The following is a 24,918-nucleotide window of genomic DNA, read 5'->3' as shown; positions in this document are numbered from 1 at the left end:
CGGTCTCCCGCTCGCTGTTTCCGAAGGTGCGTGGTCGCACGTATCAGCGCGACCCAGAGTGATGTAACGGTGCTTACATGCACAAAATCGACGCGTTTTGATATGTTCTGACATTAATTGATGTCACCGATGAGCGGCTATCTCAAGCGAACGACGTACGAGTGGTCGCTGTACCTGCCGATGTAAACAAATGCACCGGTCGGTGCTTTGGACTGTCAGCGGCGTTCTTGTGGGATACAATGCGGAAAGTCGTGCTCCACATCTTACAGTGAGCATGCGAAGCGGTTCCCTGAGAGGGGTAAAACACCTAAAATAGCAAGCAGCATGTATATCAGTGGTTAGGGCTACCCTTGGTCTTCATGTCGCAGGGCGATATGTTGCGCATGGGTGCTGGCTCTAGGGGTGGAGGACGGTGATTCGTGGCTATTGAATTCTTCTGAATCATAACTGCCACTGTTTGACAGATCCGAATAGGTGGTGCAGCTTACATGCAATGTCACCCGAAGGTCCGGCGCGGTCTCGAATAAGCTGAGCGTCTGCTCTTCGCCGGTTTCGTTCACCCCGCGGGCGAAACCGGCATGCGTTACACGCCTTCCCCGCCGGGGATACATTCGTGACGTCACACGCAGAGGTTCGCTCGGCTGCTTGCTCAGGTTTCGGTTTCGTTTTTGCGCTTTTTTGCTTGTTTAAAATTATTTTCCGACTTTGCGGAACAATTCTCCTATCAGGTGCGTCACAGGAGGGTCTCGGGAACCTAAATATTTTATTAGCTCGACATGGTCAAAAAATCGCCGGAGTTGCCCTTTAAGGACCGTACAAAGAGCGATGGAACGAAAAATCTTAGGCCTAACGTTAAGAGACGGGAAGAGAGCGGTGTGGATCAGAGAACAAATGGGGATAGACAATATTCTAGTTGACATTAAGCGGAAGAAATGGAGCTGGGCAGGCCATGTAATGCGTAGGATCGATAACCGGTGGACCATTAGGGCTATAGAATGGACACCAAGAGAAGGGAAGCGCAGTCAAGGACGGCAGAAAGTCAGGTGGGATGATGAGGTTAGGAAATTCGCAGGCGCAAGTTGGAATACGCTAGCGCAAGACAGGGGCAATTGGAGATCGCAGGGAGAGGCCTTCGTCCTGCAGTGGACATAAATATAGGCTGATGATGATGAGTTAAAGTATAGGCGGCGGGATCGCTGATTGCGGTGTTTCTCGCCCAGAGAGTTTTGCGGTACGATACGTGCAGCTCGCGCGCGGATAAACAAACGAAATGGCCGAACGACACTTTCCCATGCGGGATGGCGAAGCATGGTGTAGAGAGTACAGGCTCAGTGGCGCACCGACGGGGGGAGTTTCGGGGGGGGGGGGGGCTGTAAACCCCCCCCCCCCTGGCAGATATCCTGGTTGCGCTACTGTAGAGGCGCTCATGTCCTTAAAAACTAATTGAAAGCTCCAATTACGTGGTGTAAAACCAAAGGCAAAACAAATAATAATGCTAAAATTTGTAAGTGAGCCAGTTACAATTTTATTAACGTGGTTTTCTTCGCAGCTATAGCTATCTGGGAACGAGAGTACTCCGTCCAGCCGTAATGGTCATTGCCGAACTCCCTTCGCGAAAAGCTCCATTAAACTTCCATGGCAAAAGGGAGACCGTGTGACACCGAGCGCATCTCCTTCGAGATAAAGACGATGGAGTTCAAAGGAGTTTGCAGGTGCCCGTGTGACAGGAGTATTATACGCATTAAATTTCGTGCCAACATGCTTGCATAGGCTTGGATTTCAGAATGTTTGTTTCGGCTGATGGCACTTCTTTTCCGCCCTCTGCTGAAGGAGCTGCGGTTGGTGCACAAAAAAGCACGCCGCATGTCACGAGCTAAAAGTTTACCCCAAAAATAGTATAGCTCGATCATGAGAGCAATCAGTACAGCCTCCCGCATTTTTAGCTATATCGCGTCAGAACACTATAATATTGCCGCGACAACTTGGCCACATTTAAGTTGCGCGCCCTTCGTATTGGACACTGCACGCCGTACCATGGTGTTGTTCAGTCAGCAACAGGCAGCGATCTTCGTGGCATGAGCACCCGGTTGGACCCAGATCACACGTACCATGCGCACGATATCACGCGAGAAGAAAGAAGACAGTTGGACGCCAGTTTTAGAACGCGACTGCCGGGGATTCTTCACGACCACAGTGACTTAGTCGTGGACACAGGTTTGCCCTTAATAAATATTGTTTTGTTAACCTGTGTTCCTCCAAATCGTTTCATTTCTGGTGGAGGTGCTGGGTATAAGTCGAAAAGTCAGCATAGCCCCAACCACCAGGGAGTCCATCCTGTGGAATTGACATCTGTGTACCAGCAGACCAGCCGCCATCTTCGAGGTGACTCGCCCGAATTCGGCCCTCTTCTCTTCACGCCAAGGGAAACTCAGACAACAGACGCCGTCACAATGACTAGCCAGGTAACACCGGCACAGCTGGTCGTAAGCTTGCCGCCAAAATTCCATGGCGACTCGTTCGAAGATGACTGGTTGGAACTGTTCGAGAGAGTGGCGAGCTTTAATCAATGGGATGAGAGACAGAAGCTCCATAACATATATTTCGGTTTGGAGGACTCGGCAAAAACGTGGTATGAAAACCACGAACCCTCTATGTAGTCTCGGGAAACATTTCGACAACTTCTAGCAACATACACCAGCACAGATCGTAAAGAAAAGGCAGAAATTGCACTTCAAGCTAGGAACCAGCTCACAAACAAGAATGTCGCGATGTACATCGAGGACATGTCCTGCCTGTTTAAGCATGCTGATCCCAACATGCGTGAAGATAAGAAGCTGCGCCATCTCATGTGTGGAATAAAAAAAGAACTCTTCGCAGTTCTCGTCCGCAATCCACCGCGCACGGTCGCCGAGTTCAGATCCGAAGCAACGACCACCGAGAAGACGCTGGAACAGCGGGCTTGGCAATACGACCTTTAGGCAAGCTGTGCACCTGCCCATGCCTTCTCTGGAGGCGTGCCGAATGACCGTGAAGCCCTGCGGGAGCTCATCCGGTCAGTGATCAGAGAAGAGCTCAACAAGTTGAAGACACCTCAGACACCAACTGCACTATCTATCGTCGACGTTGTCCGGGACGAACTGAGGCAGGTCATACGGAGTCCAGAGCGTGAGCCACAGCCAATGCGGCGCACCCCAACGTACGCCGACGTACTCAGGCAACCTGCGGTACACAGTAGTGGAGCAGTTGCCACGACCGTTCCCTACCCGCCGACAGTACACAGTGCACCTCGTCTGATGGAACCACCGGCTGCCTATCCGCCTCCAGCACATAGTGCACCTCGTTTTGTGGAACAAAGGCCCCGGAAAAGTGACGTCTGGCGTGACCAGGAGCGCAGGCCTCTGTGTTTTCACTGCGGAGAAGCGGGTCACCTGTATAGGTTCTGTCCGTACCTTCAAGCTGGATTAAGAGGTTTTCCCTTAAGTGCACCATGCCCCCGAAACGGTGAACGGCCAGTAGAAATCGAGGAATACTTATCCACGCGCCAAAGCCCCATTACTCCTCGCCAACATGAATCACGGTCGCTGTCGCCCATGCGCTACCGATCGCCTAGCCCACGCGCGTCTCCAAGATTGTCTAGGCGTCGTTCACCAAGCCCACACCAGGAAAACTGAAGCAAGCGACCTGTGGAGGTGAGGCCGCTGATAACCAGAGTTTCGAAGATCCTCCAACACGGTTCCAGTACGATGACGAGATAATTCCAGTAAACATGTGCAGGAACGAAATGATTACATCAGATTTGCGGTTGATGATAGACGGATGCGAGCTGAATGCCTTAGTCGACACCGGCGCTGATTATTCGGTAATAAGCTTCAAGATGGCGAAGAACCTGAAAAAAGTTGTGACACAGTGGACTGGACCGCAGATATGCACGGCAGGCGGTCATCTTATTATGCCCCTTGGCCGATGCACCGCAAGACTTACAATAAAAGGCTCCACTTAATTTCTGACTCGACTGTACTGCCAGAATGTTCACGGGAACTTATATTGGGAATGGATTTTCTACAAGCTAATGGCGCCATAATTAACCTACGTCGGTGCAGTGTGTCTTTCTTGACAAAACAAGCTATACCTGTGGAAGAATCGGAGGAGCGACGTCTTTCTGCATTGCGCGTCGATGATGATGATTTAACTGTGCCACCATGCTGCAGTATAATGGTTCTTGTGGAGAATGAAACATTTTGCGACCGCGAAGGCATAGCAGATGGAAACATAGAGCTCTTTTTGAACAAAGATATTTGCGTAGCTCAGGGTCTTGTTCACTTAAGCAATGGCCGTTCAAATGTCGCACTTACGAATTTCGGAAATTAATTACAACACATCAAGGAACAGCTATTGCCTATTTCCACGAGTTATGTGACCGAATTATGCAACCTAACGACGTCAACTGCTCTGCCAGGAACCTGCAGTGTCGAGAGATCAATTACCGTCAACCCAAGACTCCCAGAAGCCCAAAAGAAACGGATACAAGGGTGGTCCGACAAGTACTTAGCCTCACCGCGAGAGCGAGAGCGCGATGCTATCGCATGAGACATATGCTGACGTTGAGTACGCTCTCTTAGAGGGACACATGCAAAGGTCCAGTCGAATCGGGCTCGCGGTATTGTTTTTGGCCGTTTGAGGAAGAGGAAGCAGGTGATTTTTCGTGTGTCCATTAAAAAAATGGAAAAAGAGCAATATCGGTCGCTGATTCGATTCTTGTTTTTGGAAGGGAAATCGCGCAGCGAAATCAAAGAGCGACTGGATGCCGTCTACGGTGAGTCTTCTCCTTCGATGGCAACCGTCAAAAATTGGTTCAACGAGTTTAAACGTGGTCGCACGTCGGTTTTTGATGAGCCTCGCCCAGGGGCCCCGCAAACGGCTACCACGGCCGATAACGTGGCAAAAATCCACCACCTCGTATTGGCAGACCGCCGACTGAAGGTGCGCGAGATAGCAGAGACTGTAGGCATCTCAAAAGACCGCGTGGGTCATATCCTGCATGAAATTTTGGGCACGAGAAAGCTGTCGGCGCGATGGCTGCCGCGTTTGCTCAATCCGGACAACAAGCGCGTCCGTGAGAGCACTTCAGAGCAGTGTTTGAAGCTGTTTAAGCGTAATCCGAAGGAGTTCCTGCGTCGTTTTGTGACCGTCGACGAAACATGGATCCACTGGTACGCACCAGAGACCAAAGAACAGTCAAAACATTGGACTGCACCCGGAGAACCTGCTCTGAAGAAGGCAAAGACTGTCGCATCGGCCAGAAAGGTGATGGCCACCATTTTCTGGGATTCTCAAGGTGCAATCATCGTTGACTACCTTGAGAAGGGCAAAACGGTGACAGGACCCTACTACGCCGAATTACTGGGCCGATTCGACGTCAAATTGCGAAAAAAGACTACCACATTTAGTGAAGAAAAAGGTGCTCTTCCACCATGACAACGCGCCAGCTCACACCTGCGCCATTGCCACGGCCAAGTTGGTCGAACTGGGCTACAAGTGGTGCCCCATCCAGCGTATTCTCCAGATTTGGCCCCGAGTGATTACTTCTTGTTTCCCAAGTTGAAAAAGTTACTCGCCGGACAAAAGTTTGAGTCGAATGAAGAAGTTATCGCCGCCACAGAAGCCTACTTTGCAGCTCAGGAGAAAACGTATTTTTCTGACGGGATCAAGAAGTTGGAGGATCGCTGGTTCAAGTGTATAGAGTTGAAAGGGAAATGTTGAGAAATAAATCGACACCATTCCAAAATTTTCGTTTTTCTTTTGAAGGCTAAGTACTTATCAGACCTCCCTCATACATGCCCTGATAAAGGATTTTTCTGACTGCTTCTCTACTTCATCGAAGGTACGGCGCACGTCTGTTGCAAAGCACAGAATCATAACAGAGGACGCCACAAGACCGGTATGCCAGCACCCGTATCGAGTTTCACCAAAAGGGAGATCAAGAAGCAAGTAGAGGAGATGCTTTCAGATGACGTTATTCAGCCTTCCAGCAGTCCATGGGCATCTCCCGAGTGTTCCGTTAAAAAAAAAAAGATAACACACTTTGATTCTGCGTCGACTACCGTAAATTGAACAGTGCAACTAACTAAGGGGGATGTATACCCCCATTCCGCATATCGACGACACGTTAGATCGGCTCCGATGTGCAAAGTTTTTCTCCTCCCTGGATCTCAAGAGTGGATATTGGCAAATAGAGGTGGATGAGCGGGACCGTGAAAAGACAGCATTCGTAACCCCTGATGGCCTCTACGAATTTAAAGAGTTTCCATTCGGCCTCTGTTCCACGCCTGCAACGTTCTAGCAAATGACGTTCTAGCACTGTGCTCGCAGGATTGAAATAGCAGTCGTGCTTAGTGTATTTGGATGATGTGGTCGTACTTTCCGCAACATTTATTTATTTACAAAATACTGCAGGCCCGCAGGCCCATGCGGGCCCAAGCAGGAGCGACTGACCAATTTAGTGTTGACCAACATTTAGAGCGACTTCGACTAGTATTAGAAGCTATTCGCACAGCATACTTGACAATTAAGCTGGAAAAATGTCAATTCCGGCTTCGATAAACTTCGGTTTCTCGAACACGTTATCAGTGCTGAAGGCGTTCGCCCAGATCCTGAAAAGACAGCAACTGTTGCGAGGTTCCCGACACCCACAGACAAAAAGTCATGCGACGTTTTTTGGGTTTATGCGCATATTACAGAAGATTTGTGGAAAACTTTTCAAACATTGCTGAGCCCCTTACAATACTAACAAGAGAAGATGTACCTTTCATGTGGAAAAGCGAACAAGACGCCTTTGACGAGTTAAGGAAACTCCTGCAAGCTTCTCCAATCCTTGCCCATTTTGATGAGACAGCCAACCCTGAAGTTCATAGGGTGAGAGTAACGTCGGCCTCGGTGCCATACTAGTGCGGTGGAATAACGGCCTGGAGAAAGTAATTGCTTATGCCAGCCGCAAGCTCTCGAAAGCAGAGGCAAACTACTTGGCAACTGAGAAAGTGCCTTGCAGTAATTTGGGCAATATGTAAATTTCGACCCTACCTCTATGGTAGACCATTCAGAGCAGTCAGTGATCACCATTCGCTTTGGTGGCTGGCGAATCTCAAGGATCCATCCGGACGACTAGCAAGATGGAGCCTTAGGCTGCAAGAGCACGATATTACTGTCGTATACCGATCCGGGAGGAAACACAGCGATGCCAGCTGCTTTTCATGCGTACCAGTCGAGACAACTGTGTCAGAAGAAGAGGATTTCCCGATCTTTGGCATTGTTGACGCGTCACAAATCGCTCAACAACGAGATGACCCGGAATTGCTACCACTTATACAGCGCCTGGAGGGACTAGACGTTCAACTCAAGCATATTTTCTCTAGAGGGCTATCCTCGTTCTGTCTGCGAGGAAGTGTCCGCTACAAGAGAAACTTCGAGAACAGAGAGACAAAGTTTCTACTTGTCATACCCACAGCTATGCGAGACGAAATTTTGCATGCATGTCACGATGAACCTTCATCTGGACACATGGGTGTGAGCCGTACATTCGCCAGGATTCGTCTGAATTACTACTGGCCCAAGTTATTAGCATTTGTGCAGCACTATGTGAAGACTTGTCGCGAGTGTCAAAGGCACAAGACTCCATTTGTAAAACCGGCAGGCCTCCTCCAGCCAATAGAGCCACCAAAAGCCCCACTCCAACAAGTCAGTATAGACCTCCTTGGACCCTTCCCAACATAATCTTTAGGCAAAAAGTGGATAGTTGTGGCCGCGGACTATCTGACCCGTTACGCAGAAACTGATTCCCTGTACAGTACAACGGCTGTCGAAGTTGCAAAATTCTTTTTCAACAATATCGGGCTCAGGCATGGCGCTCCCACAGTTATTACGAATCGTGGAACAACCTTTACTGCGGACCTAATGAAATGCTTGTTGCAAATGACACATACTGATCATAGGAGAACTACGGCGTACCACCCTCAGCCAAACGGTTTAACTGAACGCCTTAACAGAACGCTGGCTGAGATGCTTTCAATGTATGTCGATGCTAAACATAGGCTGTGGGACGAAATTTTGCCGTACATCACCTTCACATATAATACGGCCGTTCAAGAAACAACACGAGTCGCCCCGTTTGAACTTGTATTCGGCCGAGCAGTAACCACAATTTTGGATGCTATGTTGCCGTTAGATGAAGAAAACAATAACTCATCTGACCTAGATGATTTCTTGCAGAGAGCCGAGGAGGCACGACAAATGGCAAGGTGCCGAATACGCCGCCAATAACGCATCGACTCCAGCCAGTACAATTAGCGAAGTAGTGAGGCTCATTATCAGCCCGGTGACAAGGTGTGGGTACGGACTCCAGTGCGACGCCGTGGACTGTCTGAAAAGCTTTTCGGCCAACACTTCGGCCCTTACGAAATACTTTGTCGTATAAGCGACATCACTTAAGTGAAATCCGCTGGACACAAGAGCCCAAGACGGCACAACTCCATGGAAGTAGTACATGTTGTCCGCATGCAACCCTACCACTAGAGGTCATGAAAAGAAAAAAGCGAGAGCTCACAGGAACCCCTACTTTCTCTCACGCATTGGGCCGAAGAGAACAATTTATCACTACACAAGCACTTCTTGCACAAAGCAAGTGTCTGCTTGTGTTGATGGGAGCTGCGTGTCAGTGTTGGTCTCGAGGTTTCTTTTCGTAAGGGCCATGGTTAGCTCTTGCTGCGTTATGGGCTGCAAACCTAGCGATTGGCGACATGTCAAGCTACGTCATCGTGTCCCTCTGCAAGGCAACAGCCGTGCATCGGGCACTCGGTATTCGATCAGCACCAGGATCTACGCGTTTGCGGGTGCTACTTCATGCCGGAGGATTGCTAACACAAAAGAGGGCTTTAGAGTGTCCTGTATTCTAGTAAATGCAGGCAAACTGGGCGTTTTGACTGATGGACTGAGGCGCAAAGCTCAACCAGACACAGAGCTAATATAGCAGTAATCAAGTGTATTCTACTTTGCTGTCGGTTTTTTAAATGTGTCGTCAAAATGCCAAGCTCGCCTTCTTTTACCGGACACGCTCGGCGCTGCAACAGAATGCTCGCAACGCACGCTGCTTGTACAGCTGTTGCTGGTGATCGACGGCCAGGCAGCTAGCGGAGAGGTTTCGCGCGCTGTCCCCAAGACACCAGAAGTAGACGTCACACATCACGACCCAGAGCCAGTGAAGGTGGAGCTTAGCCTCGATCTCTCGACGCATGGCTAGAGAGGTGGGTAACTTGTAACCGTCCGTAACTCTCTTAATACGAGACGGTTCACTTAAATTAAGGCATGAATGTTTTACTGTAGCTGTACCCTATGCGTCTACCAAATTTGTCCGTTTCAGGGACCCTTTAAAGGAAGCACACTAAATGTAGGATGATATTTTAAACTTGTACTCAACCAAACCACAAAAAATATGCAGCATTTTTTACACCCATGTTTCACTAACTCGGATATTTCTTGGAAGGTTTTTCAGCTGTTCCAATGCCTTTGTTATGGTCACTAAGTATACCAACTGCATGGTGTAAAATTTAGAGAAAAACATTTGGTTTTAAAACTGCAACTATGAGTTTCTTTAGACAAAAGAGGTTTCTTTGGGTAGCCTAAACAAAGGTTTGTCTTTTTTTTTCCAAGGAGATAAAGTTAATGCAGAAAGGCTTAATTGAACTAACATTTCTGCAACATGGGCGCTTCAAGTGGCTTGCAACAGGATTGGTGTGCTTCTAGGCATACCTCAGGAACGATCTTACACTGCATCCCCAACACTACAAAACTGAAAATTTATTCTGTTTACAGGCAACAGTATACTGGTCGTGCCAAGATGAGTTGCAGATTAAGTTCAATGTGACTTCTGTTATACAAACGACGATTTAATGAATACTTAGCAAAGTGATTTACCACCTACTGCAGTGAAAAACCAAGTTACTCCACCCCATTTAACCAAGTTTTGTGGTATGTCAGTTTTCAGTTCAGGTGACAGACGATCTGCTAAAGTAGGTTTTTTTGCCACTCAAGAACACAAGGCACACTAAACACGTAAGCTGTGTACAATTTAAGAGTATTGAAATGATTACTTTTGTGAAACCGGCTGCCATCTCACAGCATGTGTGTGTCAGGCTGCACTGACTCGAAGGCATCTTTCTGTCCCTGCAGTGCAGCAGCGCCTGTCCCTTTTTTTGCTTGTGCAAAGCCCTAATTTTATTTAAAATGCTTGTCGCCACGTACACTGCTCAAATTAACATGCCAGAAAAGTGAAAAACTGACATACAAAAAAAAAAAGAAGAGGGGGGGGTTCTGTGTGTCAATACAGCAGGGGCGTTGGGTGTCCTTAAAGGGCCCTTGACTTTTTGAGCTGACAAGCACAATGCACACTGCCATTCGTGTCTGCCAAGCTGACATTGCTACGTGGAGCTGAAATTTCAAGCCAAACGCCATTTGCCCTTCCCCTCGCGGGCGCCACGCTACCAGCTGGAAAGTGGACATGTATATACTGCGACGTCGCTCAGTGACTTTTAGAAGTATTCAAGGCAACATCAGTTATTTGTTTCATCTGTTGCTTCAATGGATGGAAACAATTTAGAGAAATAAAACTTATAAACCAAATGTCTTTGTTTTACTTTGCATTGTAGCAAGAGAGATGTACTTCCGTTTCGTCCGCTTGTTCCCACATTGTGCAGTTGCGTGTGCCGAGAGCAAAACTGCCATTTTCTACAGTGTTCCAGCACGCTATCATCACGCTCCGCGATTCGCTTGCATCTGCCTCAGTGTTCCATGCAGCACTGACTTGTACCGCTAGTCAGGTGTTCTCGTGCACAGCGCACACGATAGTGCGCTGCGCGAAACGAGACAAACGCAACAGCTCGCACGCGCCACTGTAACTGGAAGTGCGCCACGCAGCAAAAAAAGCATGATAAAAAAGACAGGGCTAGTGACGTATGTGTCACACGATCTTCCAACTCCGGCATGGGAGAACGCAGAGAAGGTACTTCGCTTGCGGAGGCTATTATAGACGGGGGCAAGTGGAGAGTGTCTCTCCTGGTAGTCCTCCCAACATGAATTTGGGGCACAGAAATACAGTATAGACCACTTATAGTGCAGGACCGGACATAGTGCAGTCTTTTCAGACTCCCGTTAATTTTCCCATGTATACACGTATCGCTTATAGTGCAGTTGCAGGAAACAAAATACCGGTTACCTACGGAAGCCAGCGGAGACGGGTACGGAAGCCAGCGGAGACAGTGAACGCTCCCCTCAAACGGGCGCCCCAAGGAGTGCTCGAGGAAGAAAGAGACAGGAAGTGGAGGAGAAGGGCATGTGGTGCGAACGAACAGCCAGTGAGGCTGAAACCAGAATCTTGAGTGCGAGTCGTGAAATATCACGGCGCACATAGCGAACGAGCGCCACGAAACTGCCAACGCCGGACAACGCTCGCTTCACGATAACGACAGTAAACGAAACTTCAGGGAGCGGGCGGCGCCGGCACAGCGCAGGGCGCACGCGGAGATCGTGGAATGTGAGGGAGGAGGCCGACAGGGAAGCGGATTTCGCCACGGCAACTCCGTAGCTTCGGTGGCTCCCCTCGGCCTCCCTCGTAGCTCCCTCACTTTCGACTGTCACCGTGCGCGCCTGCCGCCGTGCAGGCGCTGCCGCTCCAGCTGACCCGGCGCCAGCTCCTCGAAGTTTCGTTTTCTGCCGTTATCGGGAAGCGGGCATTTGCCAGCGTGGGCAGTTTCGTTGGCCGGCCTGGGACAGAGCCGCTGCTTCCCTCTGCACCGTAGCCGCAGCGTACAAGGTCAACACGTGACTAGAAAGTAGAGGAAGCATAAAGGAGAAAGAAGGGTTCACTGGCATTTTCTACGCATGGTTACGGTAGCGTGGCTGAGATGTAGGCACGTACACGCATGTTCCGGCGCAACACAGAATCGGCGACCTTGCCATTTGAGAGAGGGTGAAATTGCTGCCACGTTTTTTTTTTTTTCTACGTTTTTGGTTCGCGCGCGACATTGAGGGGTCTCTCCTAAGCTTTTACTCTATGGCGGTGCCGGAGCAACGCCGGTCGGAGGCGCCGCCGCGTGATTTGGTTCGAATTAACGAGATTTGACTGTAAATTGAATGCAAATGTTCTAGCCGCATTCAACTGTCGCATACGCGTGGCGGCTCAGTGCACATGTTTTGCATATGTGCGGGCCTTGAATATTGTTGCTTTGGTTATAGTGCGGTACCGCTTATAGTGCGGATATTCGTGACTCCGGCGACTTACGTTATAAGCGGTCTACACTGTATTTCTATCGCAGCTATTATTGAACCAATTCGCAAAACTCTTGCGGTAGAATGCTTGCTCTAGAGGGCGCATCACTTCCAGCACGTAACCAAAATTTGCTATGTGGCCTGGTGAGGGGAAGGGGGAATCCTCAAAGCTTACTGGATACTTTGGTGCCTTGCAAGAGCAGGAACAAAGTCACTTGGCCTTTCCTACATCACTGCATCAACCGACCAAACAAAATCCGTTGCTCCTGGGCCACAGCAACGTCGGAAAGAATGTCTGCCAGTACAAAGTTATTTGCAGCTTATCGTACCGTGGCCCCTTTCAACTTGCTTCACTGCATAACACGGCTATATTGCGGCAAAGCTGACTTGAGGAAACCAGCCATTACACAACACACCCTTGCATGCCTCAATCTGAAACAAACCGAGTTAGGTTTACACACAAATGGCTTACAATTAGGAATGAGTAGGTCTAGCGCATAATGGCAATCATTTATGGCATGTGCGTAATGTTTCGCGCACAGCGCTCATGACTAGCAGAATACTGTAGTACCCAAGTCTGTAAATTTAGAACCACAAAACATCAACGCCCGACTACATGTCCAATTGTGGAAAAAGCTACCTATATGCTTGTGGGATGGAAGAAAAACCATTCTTGACAGCTGGCAAACCAGCAGGGCGAGTCAAATAAAAAAGGGAAGTTATTTCAACGTTCTGCAGATATTCCAAGACACGAATCAAATATTACAAACTATTTGATTCCTATTCAAAAAATAACTATTGAGCATTTTCATATATGCAACAACCAATTGTCTGGTCACTGTTCTCAGTCTGTTGAGCTAAGCATCACAAATTAACACAACTGAAACAAGTTCTCAGAAGAATACAGAAACAATGGTTAAAGCATGTTTTGTTTTCTGTTTTGTGGCAGAAGCCTACATGCCAGTTCTGCTAGTAGTCCGTCATTTAGTGTGTGCCTAGCATTCTCATCTTTTGCGCTACAACCAGTGATGTTCACATGCTTACAGCACAAGAGTCCTTGGAACATCCCCCACACAGTGGTGCAACAGCCAACATAGGATTTGGAGCAATTTTTGGAGCACGAAACTTGCTTTTGGAGCAGGAAAATCCAAATTTGGAGCACTAAATCAGTGGTGCAACAGCCAAAATAGGATTTGGAGCAATTTTTCGAGCAGGTTACGGAAAAAAAAACTGTTTTGGAGCACTAAATCCCAAATTTGGAGCAGTTTAGCAGTTTCACAAAGAACGCTTACTCATAAAATGCCATAAAATTGACCCCACATAATAAATGCGTCCCCCAACTTTGCATTAGATTTCTGGGTAAAAAAGTGCATTCATTACACGAGTATATACGGTAATTCTATACGGTAATACGACTGGGGTAATTGGAGATCGTAGGGAGAGGCCTTTGTACTACAGTGGACACTAATACAAGCTAATGATGATATGGTAATTCGCATTAGCAGCGTAGGTGAGGGCAGGGGCGCGATCGGAGATCGTTGTTCGGGGCGCGCATTTAGTTTCACCGTGCACGGTTGACCTAGGCCGTGCCCGGCGAAATTGAGCGCGCGCTCCGAACAACGACCTCGATCGCTCAGCAGTGCCCACTGCACGCAACTTTTCCCGCCAAACATGTGAAAAGTACACATGCATTGCTTCGCGAGTGGTTCCCCTTGGTTTTTTTCCGACGATTTCTCGCGATGTTCCGGCGGTAGTCGAATCATGCAGCAACTGCTTGACAATCGGTGTTTCGGCGACATTTCATTGCAACGCAGTGCCTGCTGCTGCATGAAACCCTTGCTAGTTCACAAAGCTCACGCCATCAGTGCCGGGTCGCTTGCTCTACCGCACAAGCTAGTTTCCCGTGGAGTATTCGTACCCGCTCGTAACCACATGCACAGATACGGTGAGCACGAACACGCACAAGTCTGCGAGATTTTACTGCATATACAACACGCCACACTGCAACCAGCAGCAAAAATATTCTTCGGCGCCCACCACCAAACATGCCTTCTCGTCTGGGCATGTGTTTGAATAGTACACTCTAGTTTAAATCTCGTCTGCACTACTGGATCGGACGGCGATGTCCAAGCTGCAGGTTTCCAACGCAGTCTATGTATCCCGCTAAAACTAGCATAAGCGAGGAATTTCGTGGCTGGTCCAGCGTTTTGGCGCAGCGTGGCATAATTTCAACATATATCACTGTTTTGGCGCAGCTCGGCACAAAAATATGAAATTGTATCAAAATGGCGGAACAGCTGTTGCACCCCTGCCCACAACTTGCGAGCTTTTATGAGAAACAATTTATATAGGGTTGTGTAAAGCTCAATTCACTCTTGGAAAGCTTATTTGCAACAAGACTGTAAAGATGCGCGAGTGGCTATTAGTGGGGTTTTTGTTCTCCCTGATCGTAGCCGTTTTTCTTGGACTAGTCAGCACAGGCATGGTAATTGTAGAAAAATAAATATTCGTGCTGCAAATACAGACTACTCCCCACCTCTAGTATATATTATTGACAACACTGACTCAGGATCCCACCTGGGGGGGGGGGGGCATGCCAGCTGCACCTTTCTGTGGCAATGAAGGGCAGTCTTGCAATGCCAAGTAGTCCAGCCCAGTTTGACGGGGCTCCTTGGAACAGATGCTGAATCAGCAGAGCTTTCACATGCGACGCTTTTGCATTTGCCCAAATGAGGAAAAGAAAAGCAGAAGCATAGCACGGATGAGATTCAATTGCCACAGAAAGTTCTCCACAAGGACAGTGAGCTCCAGGATAGTGCGAAGTCTTTTGCTCTTGAAGAGCCCAGCGGGCAGGCAGGCACTCCCCCCGTCAACACATCCCAGGGTGCTTCACGAATGCCCTCACCGGTTTGCTTCTTGCAAGGAAAGAACCGCAGCTTTTCCCTAAAGTGTGGCTCCCATTTTAGATTGAACCAGCTGCACTACTGAGAAAATACACTGTAGCATGAGGACATTTCATGGCTCAGTTGAAGAAAAAAAATACACGGAGCACAAAGTTAACTGCAGCAAAAACATAGTTAAGTTCAACTATGTGGAAACAGCGTGAAATGAACTCTTGTGCTAAGAATGTGTTCCACAGAACCATGATGATGATGATGCATGAGAGAAGAAGCTACTTTGAAGCAAGATGAATGGGCTTGAGTGAGTTCGCATGAGGCAGAGCCATGCAAAGTCATCCAAAGCCATAGATCCTACAACCACTGGTCTTGGGGGAAGAGAAGGGAGGGAGGTTTTACCATCGTTGCACGGTGGATTTTGAGAAAGCTGCCGTCAGCTACTATGGTCAAATGGCAAGTAATTTTGACCAGTCATTGCAGGAACTCTTGCCAACCTGAAGAAGAAAAAACACACTAGTCAACTCCAGAGAGAAGCTGGGAAAACAACAGGCACTGCCTTTTGCAGGAGCTCAGGATTGGAACAACACAAAGATGACTGGTGAGGACATGCTGGATGATCCATCAACTGTGTTTTCCATGTGAAAAATGCCTAACAGCCACACCATGTCAGACATGTGCTTTTACAAACAGTACTTTGCCAGTTGAACCCATCTTCATTTTCACTCATCCAAATCTGAGTACCTACAGCATTTGTTGAAACAACCATTCCTCACTCCTTAAAAGACATTATTGGTGCCATGCACCACATTCCATTGAAGGGGCAGAACACAAGCCAGTACTTAGCACATCCTAACATGACCCCCCAAGGCATCTTCCAGGGTCACGTTTCAGTCCCACCACGTCATGACTTCTCCAGTGGGCCCCTTAACACCAACAGCTCCAGGGTAGCCATCTGTTGTATATTTCTAGTCCGGGTTTTTGTCAATGCGCTGAAGAACACATGGGTGTGGTTAAGCTGCGCAGATGGTAGGGGTGGCTCTGTGCACCACTACTGTGGCCATTCTCCATTCAACTATTTTTTTAAATTATGGGGTTTTACATGCCAAAACCACAATCTGATTATGAGGCACTCCATAGTGGGGGACTCCGGAAATTTGGACCACCTGGGGCTGTTTAACGTGCACCTAAGTGTAAGTACACGGGTGTTTTCGCATTTTGCCCCCATCGAAATACATTGTGCATAACTTACATACATTCAACCATTTGAAACATGGCCAGCGTTCTTGCACGTTTCCCCTGACACAGCAGCATGTACGCATGTCACAACAAAACTAGTTAGGAGATAGAAAACAAAGATGGACCACACTAAGAGTAGATTTACCATTTTCTTCCCCTTCTGCAAGGCCGAAAATAAACTTGATTTATCCGAATGCACAAGGGCAATCACTTGGCTAGTTCATCCTGCAACGCAGACAATGCTCTGAAAGTTGCCATGGGCTTAGCAAGTAAATTATTTCTTAAATGAGCTTTCACATACTTGCTAACCTGCAAATATTTGCAAAATGCCACGCTAACACAAGGACAGGGTAGGGTAGTGCAATTATTATTTTTAGCTTGCTTTAAGCACTAGCCTTTTGTGGGATACATTTGCACTTTATTAACGATGATTTATTTTCACACACAGCACTTAGGCTGCAGCAAGCTTAGAACGGCAAACACTTGGCTGTTCCCTGCTTTAGGTAACCGCAAAGGAATTCCAAAGGAAGGTTCATAGAACTTGACGCAATATTGATGAAACGAGCCCAAATTCTTATATATAACTTTATCGGGACTCCGTAGGTGCTCCTGTCATCTATCCTACGTGTGCTCTGTCACCATCTTATGACGGCAATCATGCTGACTTGCCGATGCGGTTTCACTCCACAGCCAATTTTAGGGTAAGTTTTGGCAGAAAAGACACCATTGGGGTCAGGCATGCTAACCAGTCAAGTTGGTGTAATGATAATGCACACCAGCAGCACTGAATTATTAAAAGCTGGGTGCCACAAATTGCTCCCCCCGCCTCCGATGACACCAACGCAGTTTATTTCAAGCAATTGAGAGCAGCTAACTTGAGCTTTAGCACATTGTAAGCAGGCATGTTTAGACAACACACTAATTGCACATTCTTTTTCAATTATGCCAGCTCTTGACAGAAATCTAAAACACAATTACTTTCATTAATGCACCCCCCCCCCTTACCACTTCCCCCAAAAAAGTATACTACCTTGCTTGATTATTACTTAAGCCATCTTTTGGGACTTGCACGTCAAATTATCACAAGCTAAATAACTAATTTCACATTTCCACCCAAGCACAAGGCTCTCAATTCCCGCAATGGCTCACCACACAAGTGCCCCAGGCGTTCAAAGGAGCAGATCACCCCATGCACAACACAGCTAGATGGTGTCGCATAGCCTTTGTACATACAGGCACTGATGCATGCATTCCTTGCTTACAGAATGCCAATTTCACCCACATTTTACCACTTCCAAGCTGCCGAGTAGGTTTCCACAGCAGGAACCACACAAGAATTTGCCTCAACGGCTGGCTTCACAGCTTTGCAAATTCACTGTTTTCTACAGGATAGTGTGTTATAAACGCAACAATGCTTCTGCATGCTCGCAGAGTGCCGTTCTAAATTCACATCAACAAAGGTAGTAGTGAACGAACCCTGTGCTGAAACCAGTGCTAGAGTAGCCCCGGCGATGCACACCTTTGCAGCTGCTGCACACACGTCAATTCACAGGTGGCTAGTATCTCAGGAATGCACGCCTACTCTGGCTACATAAATAGTGAAAGCCAATAATTATAAAGTACCTTTGACATATCTACTTTGCCAAGTATTTTAAGCATTCACAGCATAGGACCACAGAATGGGAACAGTTGATGACAGCAGAGAATCACCTGGTGTGATGAAATTTGGAAACTTGCAGGCATAAGAGAAGCATTTGTCCTGCAGCCCACGTAAATTGAACAATCTATTGTGCTTGGTACTGCTGTCATCAGCAACCCAGATTGTAGGCGATACAAGCTGACACCTGCCCACTCTTCTCAAATTGAGTCATTTATGTGAGGCGAGAGGAAGCGTACACCATTTGTAATTCAGAAATTCGGCCAGACTTGTGGGCGCTAAAGCACCATGATGAAAAAACGTACATGAAAAATTGCATACTCAACGCAAACTGCAGAAGTGGCAACGATGGAGGCCCCTATTTTAAAATGGCAGTGACTATCCTGCCCTGCATATCAAGGTCAATGACACACCGTGATGCACAAACGAGCATGCCCTGAAAGGACGTGTGTCGCCTGCAGAGGATGCCCCAACGCCGCCACTGTGCTGTACACACCGAGTGCACCTTCCGCTAGAAAACAACCGCTTGTGGACTGCACGCATCCGGACACTTGATCGAGCGGCTCCCAACCAGAGTCTTTCGCGCAACTAAACGGTCAGACCGTTGCACGAAAAACTCTCGGGCTCCAACAACAAATTCGGGCGGGAATACTCACTCCATGCATATCTCTCCAAGTGCTGTGCGGGTGGGACGAGAGGGAAGACGCTCCAGACGGCTTCCCCGGGCTCTACACGGCTGCCGATCATTCACTGCACGGGCTGGGGGAACAAAAAGGTGGCCACACGTTAAGCGACGGCCGCCTCGACGGTGCGCATCAGGCGGTTGACGGCCCGCCGGCCGGGATGCGCAATCGCCCGCCAAGAGTGCGCGCAACGGGACGGTCCCGCCGCGCAACGGCACGGCCCCGGCAAACGTCAAACACGCTTACCGCCGGCAGACATGGAGCGACGAGCAATCGTATACTCGGCGCACCAGAATATGGCGGATTTCATACACTTCGCACCAACAAAACGCCACCGACGTTAGGCTTCACACCATTTCACTCCGTGTCAAAGAAGAAGGCACAGTTACGAGTTCCAACTGCAACGTTCTTGTGCCTTAATAACCAGAGAATCACAAGATACACGGTTTCTCGCTAAAAAAAACGCTACTTTATTAAAGCTTACCACATTACGGTACACGCTAGCAAGCCTCACTGCTGAATCAATAATGGCTGTCCTTCGGACGGCCCACAACAGGAATCGTGCTCGCATAAAACCCACTTAGAGCATTCAAAATACCTTCCAAGTTGAAAATAATAGCATAGTACCCTTTGCTGACGCTGCGCGCAGACTGCAGGTAGCCTTTCTCTGTCGGATGGCTCGCAATATCCATTTTCCAACCGGATAAGCCCCCCGAATATCGGAATCTGCCAACAGCAATGGCTACGCAGTGCAAGGTCGCCTTTTATATGAGGACGTTCAAATGCGAAAGCCCCATTGGTCAGTTCGGATCACATGACCACCGATCTTCACGTTTCTGCACTTTTCGAACCAACCGAGGGGCATACTCAGGTGAATGTGTGTCGGAAATCCACGGTAGGCACAGAGTTTGAATTATATGTGCCACAGTCGCCGTCTCACGCGCGGTTAAGTAAAAGCTCCGTCCTACCAAGAAAGCCAGCGTACCTCCCCACTGAGCGGCAACCGAAATGGGAGCCATCTGAAAGCTGATTCGCCATTACTGGTCACGTGGGTGTGCCTCCACGTATCTAGCAACAACTTACGACAATTGTGCAGCTAATTTTCTCTGATTATTCACTCCCATAACGTTCACAAAATTAATTTATGCTTGTTACGTATTATAGTGAAAACTTGTACAAGCATTTGCGCCATCTATCTAAGTAGCAACAGAAGCCTAGTTGAGCACGCAAGACGGAACTGATAGCGCACCTGCAAATGGCCGCGCTGCGGCGCTGCGTGCGAAATCCCTATTGGTTGCCTCTACACCGCTAAAAATAAAAGAAAAATTGTCTCAGCTGGAAGACAAATTCCATCGCGCACAGAGCGACCCGTTTGCACCGTTGCGCCATTTATGTGCGATTAGCAAGAACGTATGCGCAATAAACGCTTGCATTAAGGCTGCCGATTGGCACCCGTGTTTACAATAAGCGTTACCATTACCACTGGTCATCTGTCAGCTGCATATGCAACGGGGATTAGCTAGCGTCTGCGAAGCTGCCAGAGATCCATGACGATAACGGCACTATGGTTCCGTTATGCTAAAACACACTTGCGGGTTGAGGAAGAATACACCAATGTCAGATGCTACTCATTACTTAGCGAGCGAAGGCTCAAATTTCCAGGGCGTACAGCTGCCGCGGGGCCTGGAAGCATATGCTATCGCCGTCGGGCATAATTTTACAATAGGTACCACTTACCTTCTTAATAAATGATACCGTTACGCTATCTATATACCAGCGTAGTTACGCAATGGGCTGTTGCGCTGCTAGCGTTCCTAATTTCGTCGTCTTTTTGTAGTGTACGTGTGACGTACTGTATCGGAAGTGAATTTAAAGGACCGGAGGCCGCATTTCGATGGAGGCGAAATGCAAAAACGCCCGTGTGCTTGCGTTGTAGTGCACGTTAAAGAACCCCAGGTGGTCAAAATTAATCCGGAGCCCTCCACTACGGCGTGCCTCATAATCAGAACTGGTTTTGGCACGTAAAACGCCAGAAAGAAGAAGAAGAAGAAGAATTTAAAGGAGTGCATAGTGTTCACTTGACATTTTTCACATTCTGGGCTGTCATTACTTTTTTTATTATTATTACCAGCTTGCAGGCCAGATCGAATGACACGGGGTCGCACACACAATGGGGGGGGGGGGGGGGGGGGGGGGCTATCAAACATATGTATCAATGAAGCAGTTACGCAGAAAAAAAAAAGGCATAAAGTCAAGGAGCCATAAAGAAAAAAAATCTCAATGCATAATTAGTACAAACTTAAACAATAAACTGTGAGAGTGCAGAATCGTGTCGCCCGATACAAAATTAAGCGTTCTTCGGAGCACGCTGTTTTGCGCGTGCCTGGATGGCAGCGGCGAGGCCACGCAAACCGACCTCGAACGTTCACACTCGCGGCATCAAATCCCGGCCACATTTCGATGGGGCACCCGTGTACTTAGATTTAGGTCCACGTTAAATAACCCCAGGTGGTCCAAATTATTCCGGATATGGCGTATCTCAAAACAAGATCGTGGTTTTGGCACGTTACACGTATAATTTTACACCTTGACAACGCTTGCAATGCTTCGCCTGCAGACGAAACTGCATTTAAATATATATTTTTTTAATATTCACGATGATAAATTACCGTGTCATGTGTTCTTGATCGCTGTGCTCATGTGTACGTAAAAAGCGCGCATTGCAGCTGGAATTACATATGAGGCAGTTTAGAATGGTTCCGTGCTGAACGCTCTTCCACAGCTGATGATAATGGTCGCTAACCACAATCTGATTACGAAGCAGGCGTCGTTGTGGGGGTGGGCTACGGATTAATTTTGACCACCTAGGATTCCCTAACGTGCCACTAAATCCAAGTGAACGTTTTCGCATTTCGCCCCCATCGAAATGCGGCCGAGGTAAAACCTCGGCTGCATTTACGGCCGCATAAACGCCATAAGAGGCGGGAGTGGCAAGAAATACTCATTGATAGTGCATGCCCGAAAAAAAAAAAAAAAAAAAAACTGGCTACATTAAGCTATGCTTGGTGCGCATTGCAGAGGAGGCTCGCACCAGGAAGATAACAGTCAGCGTGACTTCGCACCGTCTGCGCACTCCGAGAAGAAGGTATGGTTCAATCCAGGGCTCCCTTCAGTGGTCATACGCTCATATAGGAGAGACACAGCACCCATTTCTGGGCCGGCTGTTCTATATTCTGCCTCGTCGTCTTCCCGGACGGTGCAGTGGGTACTTGCGACGGTGGTAGGGTGGCGGGTTCCATACCGAAGGAAGCGTGGACGGCGAAGAACCGTGCGAGGAACACTTAAGGTGGAAACGCCGTAGGGCAGGTTCATTGTAGACTACGCCATTGTAATGGAGAGACACAGAGACAGCACCCGTTCCCGGGCCGGCTGTTCTATATTCTGCCTCGTCATCTTCCTCTCTCTGTCCGCGCCCGCAGTCCGAGCGCCCGAGCCTAGGTGCGTCTTTTTCTTCATTACAATATATATATATATATATATATATATATATATATATATATATATATATATATATATACAGTCGAACCAGGATATATTGAATCTTAAGGGGATCACAAAGAAGTTCGATATATAGGTGATTCGATATATCAAATAAAAATTTTATACAAAAATTTTCAAGGGGATTTTACAATTAATTCTTTGTTATACACAATAATTCGTTAATACACAATAATGGGCACGATATATCCGGGTTCGAATATATATATATATATAATCAGCCTATGTTTATGTCCACTGCAGGACGAAGGCTTCTCCCTTTAAACTCCAATTACCCCTGTCTTGCGCTAGCTGATCCCAACTTGCGCAAATTTCCTATCACCCCACCTAGTTATCTGCTGTCCTCGACTGCGCTTTCCTTATCTTCAATTCTGTAACTCTAATGGTCCACCGGTTATCCATCCTACGCATTACATGACCTGCCCAGCTCTATTTTTCTCTCTTAATGTCAATTAGAATATCGGCTATCCCCGTTTGCTCTCTGATCCACACCGCGCTCTCTTCCTGTCTCTTAACATTAGGCCTAACATTTTTCGTTCCATCGCTCTTTGTGTGGTCCTTAACTTGTTCTCGAGCTTCTTTGTTATATAACCTCCAAGTTTCTGCCCCATATGTTAGCACCGGTAGAATGCAATGATTGTACACTTTTCTTTTCAAGGAACAGTGGTAAGCTCCTAGTCAGGATTTAACAATGCCTGCCGTATGCACTCCAACCCAATTTTATTCTTCTGTAAATTTCTTTCTCCTGATCAGGGTCCCTCGTGAGTAATTGACCAAGATAAACGTACTTCTTTACAGACTCTATAGAGACTAACTGGCGATCCTGAATTCTTGTTTCTTGCCAGGCAACTGAACATTATCTTTGTCTTCTGCATATTAATCTTCAACCCCACTCTTACACTTTCTCGTACATATATACATAGGGGTTTCTTGAAAGTTGAACACGCTGGACCCGATGTACCAGATGCAGGAAAGAGACGACGAACTTTTTGGAAATCAGACATATTTACTTCACGTTTTACATTGAGCTCCGTTTTAAAGCGCGCCTTGATCCCACTTAGTCCAATAGCCGGACGCTTCTACCTGCTGCCCAAGATACATAAACCAGGTAATCCAGGCCGTCCCATTGTTTCCGGCATAAGAACAGTCACAGAATTAATACATCTCTCGTTACGTGGACAGTCTAATCAAATTCATCCCAGCCACATTTTCTTCTTTCGTTTAGGACAATAATGCTTTTCTTAACGACATAGCAGACCAAACTGTTCCTGAAGGATCGCTTCTGGTGGCGATAGACGTCACTTCAGGCTGTTTTGAACTCGATCCTATGAAGACCTTCAGTGCAATAACCCGATTGACAGCTCAACCCTCAACGTTCTGCTAAAGTTAGTTCTCGAGTTTAACAACTTGGAATTTAACGGTTCTCATTATGTACAAACTAGTCGAACATCGATGGGAACCAAAATAGGCCCCAACTATGCCGACGTCTTTATGGGAGTGCTCGAAAAGGCATTTCTGTATCGCTGAAACCCATGTACTTGAAACGCTACATCGATGGATATATTTTGTATTTGGACACATGGCGAAACAGAACTGTTAAACTTCATTGGGGCATTCAACCAGGCACACCCCGCTATCAAATTCACACATCATTACTCACCTTCATCTAACACTTCCTTGACGTCACTATCACTATTTCCGACTGACGTCTAATTGCAAAACTCTACAAAAAGCCAACTGATAATCATCAATTTCTTCATTTTGAAAGCAGCCACGTGCGTCATTGCAAGACTGCGGTTCCATATAGCCAGGGACAGCGCTTTAGGCGCATATGCTCCGAAGCAGACGAGTTTAATTCTTGTTGCCAGGAGCTCAAAAAGAAACTTCTCAACCGCAAATGTCCAGAAACGATCATCGACGACGCGATACACAGGACATGACCGCATGGCAGCAACAAGTCCAGTGGCTCCCAGTCTGCAAATTCAGAACATTCCGCGTCGTGACCCAAAGGTTTCAGGCATAAACACTACAACATCCTTACCCAAAGCGACAGGTTAATTTCCGGAGATGTCGTGCGCTCGAAAAACATAGGTGACACACTAACGTCTTCAGATATCACCGCTTCCCGACCGGTTGCAGCCGCTGCAATAAACCACGTTGCAAAGTTTGTCCTCATATAACACCTACACTCACTGCCACCAGCACAGCTAGCCAATTCAGGTTCACAATTAAAGACAGTTTCAACTGTGATTCATCTGACGTAGTGTACTTGCTTGAGTGCGGTACATATGCAATACATAGGCCAGACTGAAACACCTTTCAGGATCCGTTTTAACAATCACAGATCGCATGCGGAATCCCAACCAAACCTACCACTCTCGAAACATGTTAACATGCCGGGTCACTCATTTAACAATCTCAAAGTAACGATACTGCAATCTGGATTCCGCAACAGCCATGAACGCGAGATTCTCGAATCCTACCTTATCCACACTGTCTCATCTGGAATAAATCAAAACAAAGGAAAACTCACTTGTCTAACGTTAGATTAAGCACAAAGATACAATTACCACAC

General features: G+C 47.6%; 1 protein-coding gene across 5 annotated transcripts in view; it reads right to left on the bottom strand.

The window, feature by feature from the left end:
- The window catches only part of LOC119437584 (bromodomain-containing protein 3), a 184,625-nt gene extending 164,816 nt beyond the window's left edge, over window positions 1-19,809 (bottom strand). For 3 of the 5 annotated variants that reach the window (XM_037704594.2, XM_049660727.1, XM_037704593.2), the window contains exons 1-2: window positions 19,413-19,809; window positions 18,759-18,861 (exon numbers count right to left, since the gene is read on the bottom strand). Coding sequence is in view for 1 of the 5 variants with exons in the window: in XM_037704593.2 (XP_037560521.1) it covers window positions 18,759-18,763 (5 nt within the window). In the remaining 4 variants the exon portion in view is untranslated. Of the gene's footprint in view, window positions 1-15,608; window positions 15,704-18,758; window positions 18,862-19,412 lie in introns of all 5 variants that reach the window. The other 2 variants (XM_037704595.2, XM_037704596.2) reach the window with 1 other exon arrangement.
- Window positions 19,810-24,918: the final 5,109 nt, after the last annotated feature.

The sequence above is a fragment of the Dermacentor silvarum genome, chromosome 1 (assembly GCF_013339745.2).
Source record: "Dermacentor silvarum isolate Dsil-2018 chromosome 1, BIME_Dsil_1.4, whole genome shotgun sequence".
In the NCBI taxonomy this organism is placed as follows: Eukaryota; Metazoa; Arthropoda; class Arachnida; order Ixodida; family Ixodidae; genus Dermacentor; species Dermacentor silvarum.
This window is presented reverse-complemented; position numbering and strand designations above follow the sequence as displayed.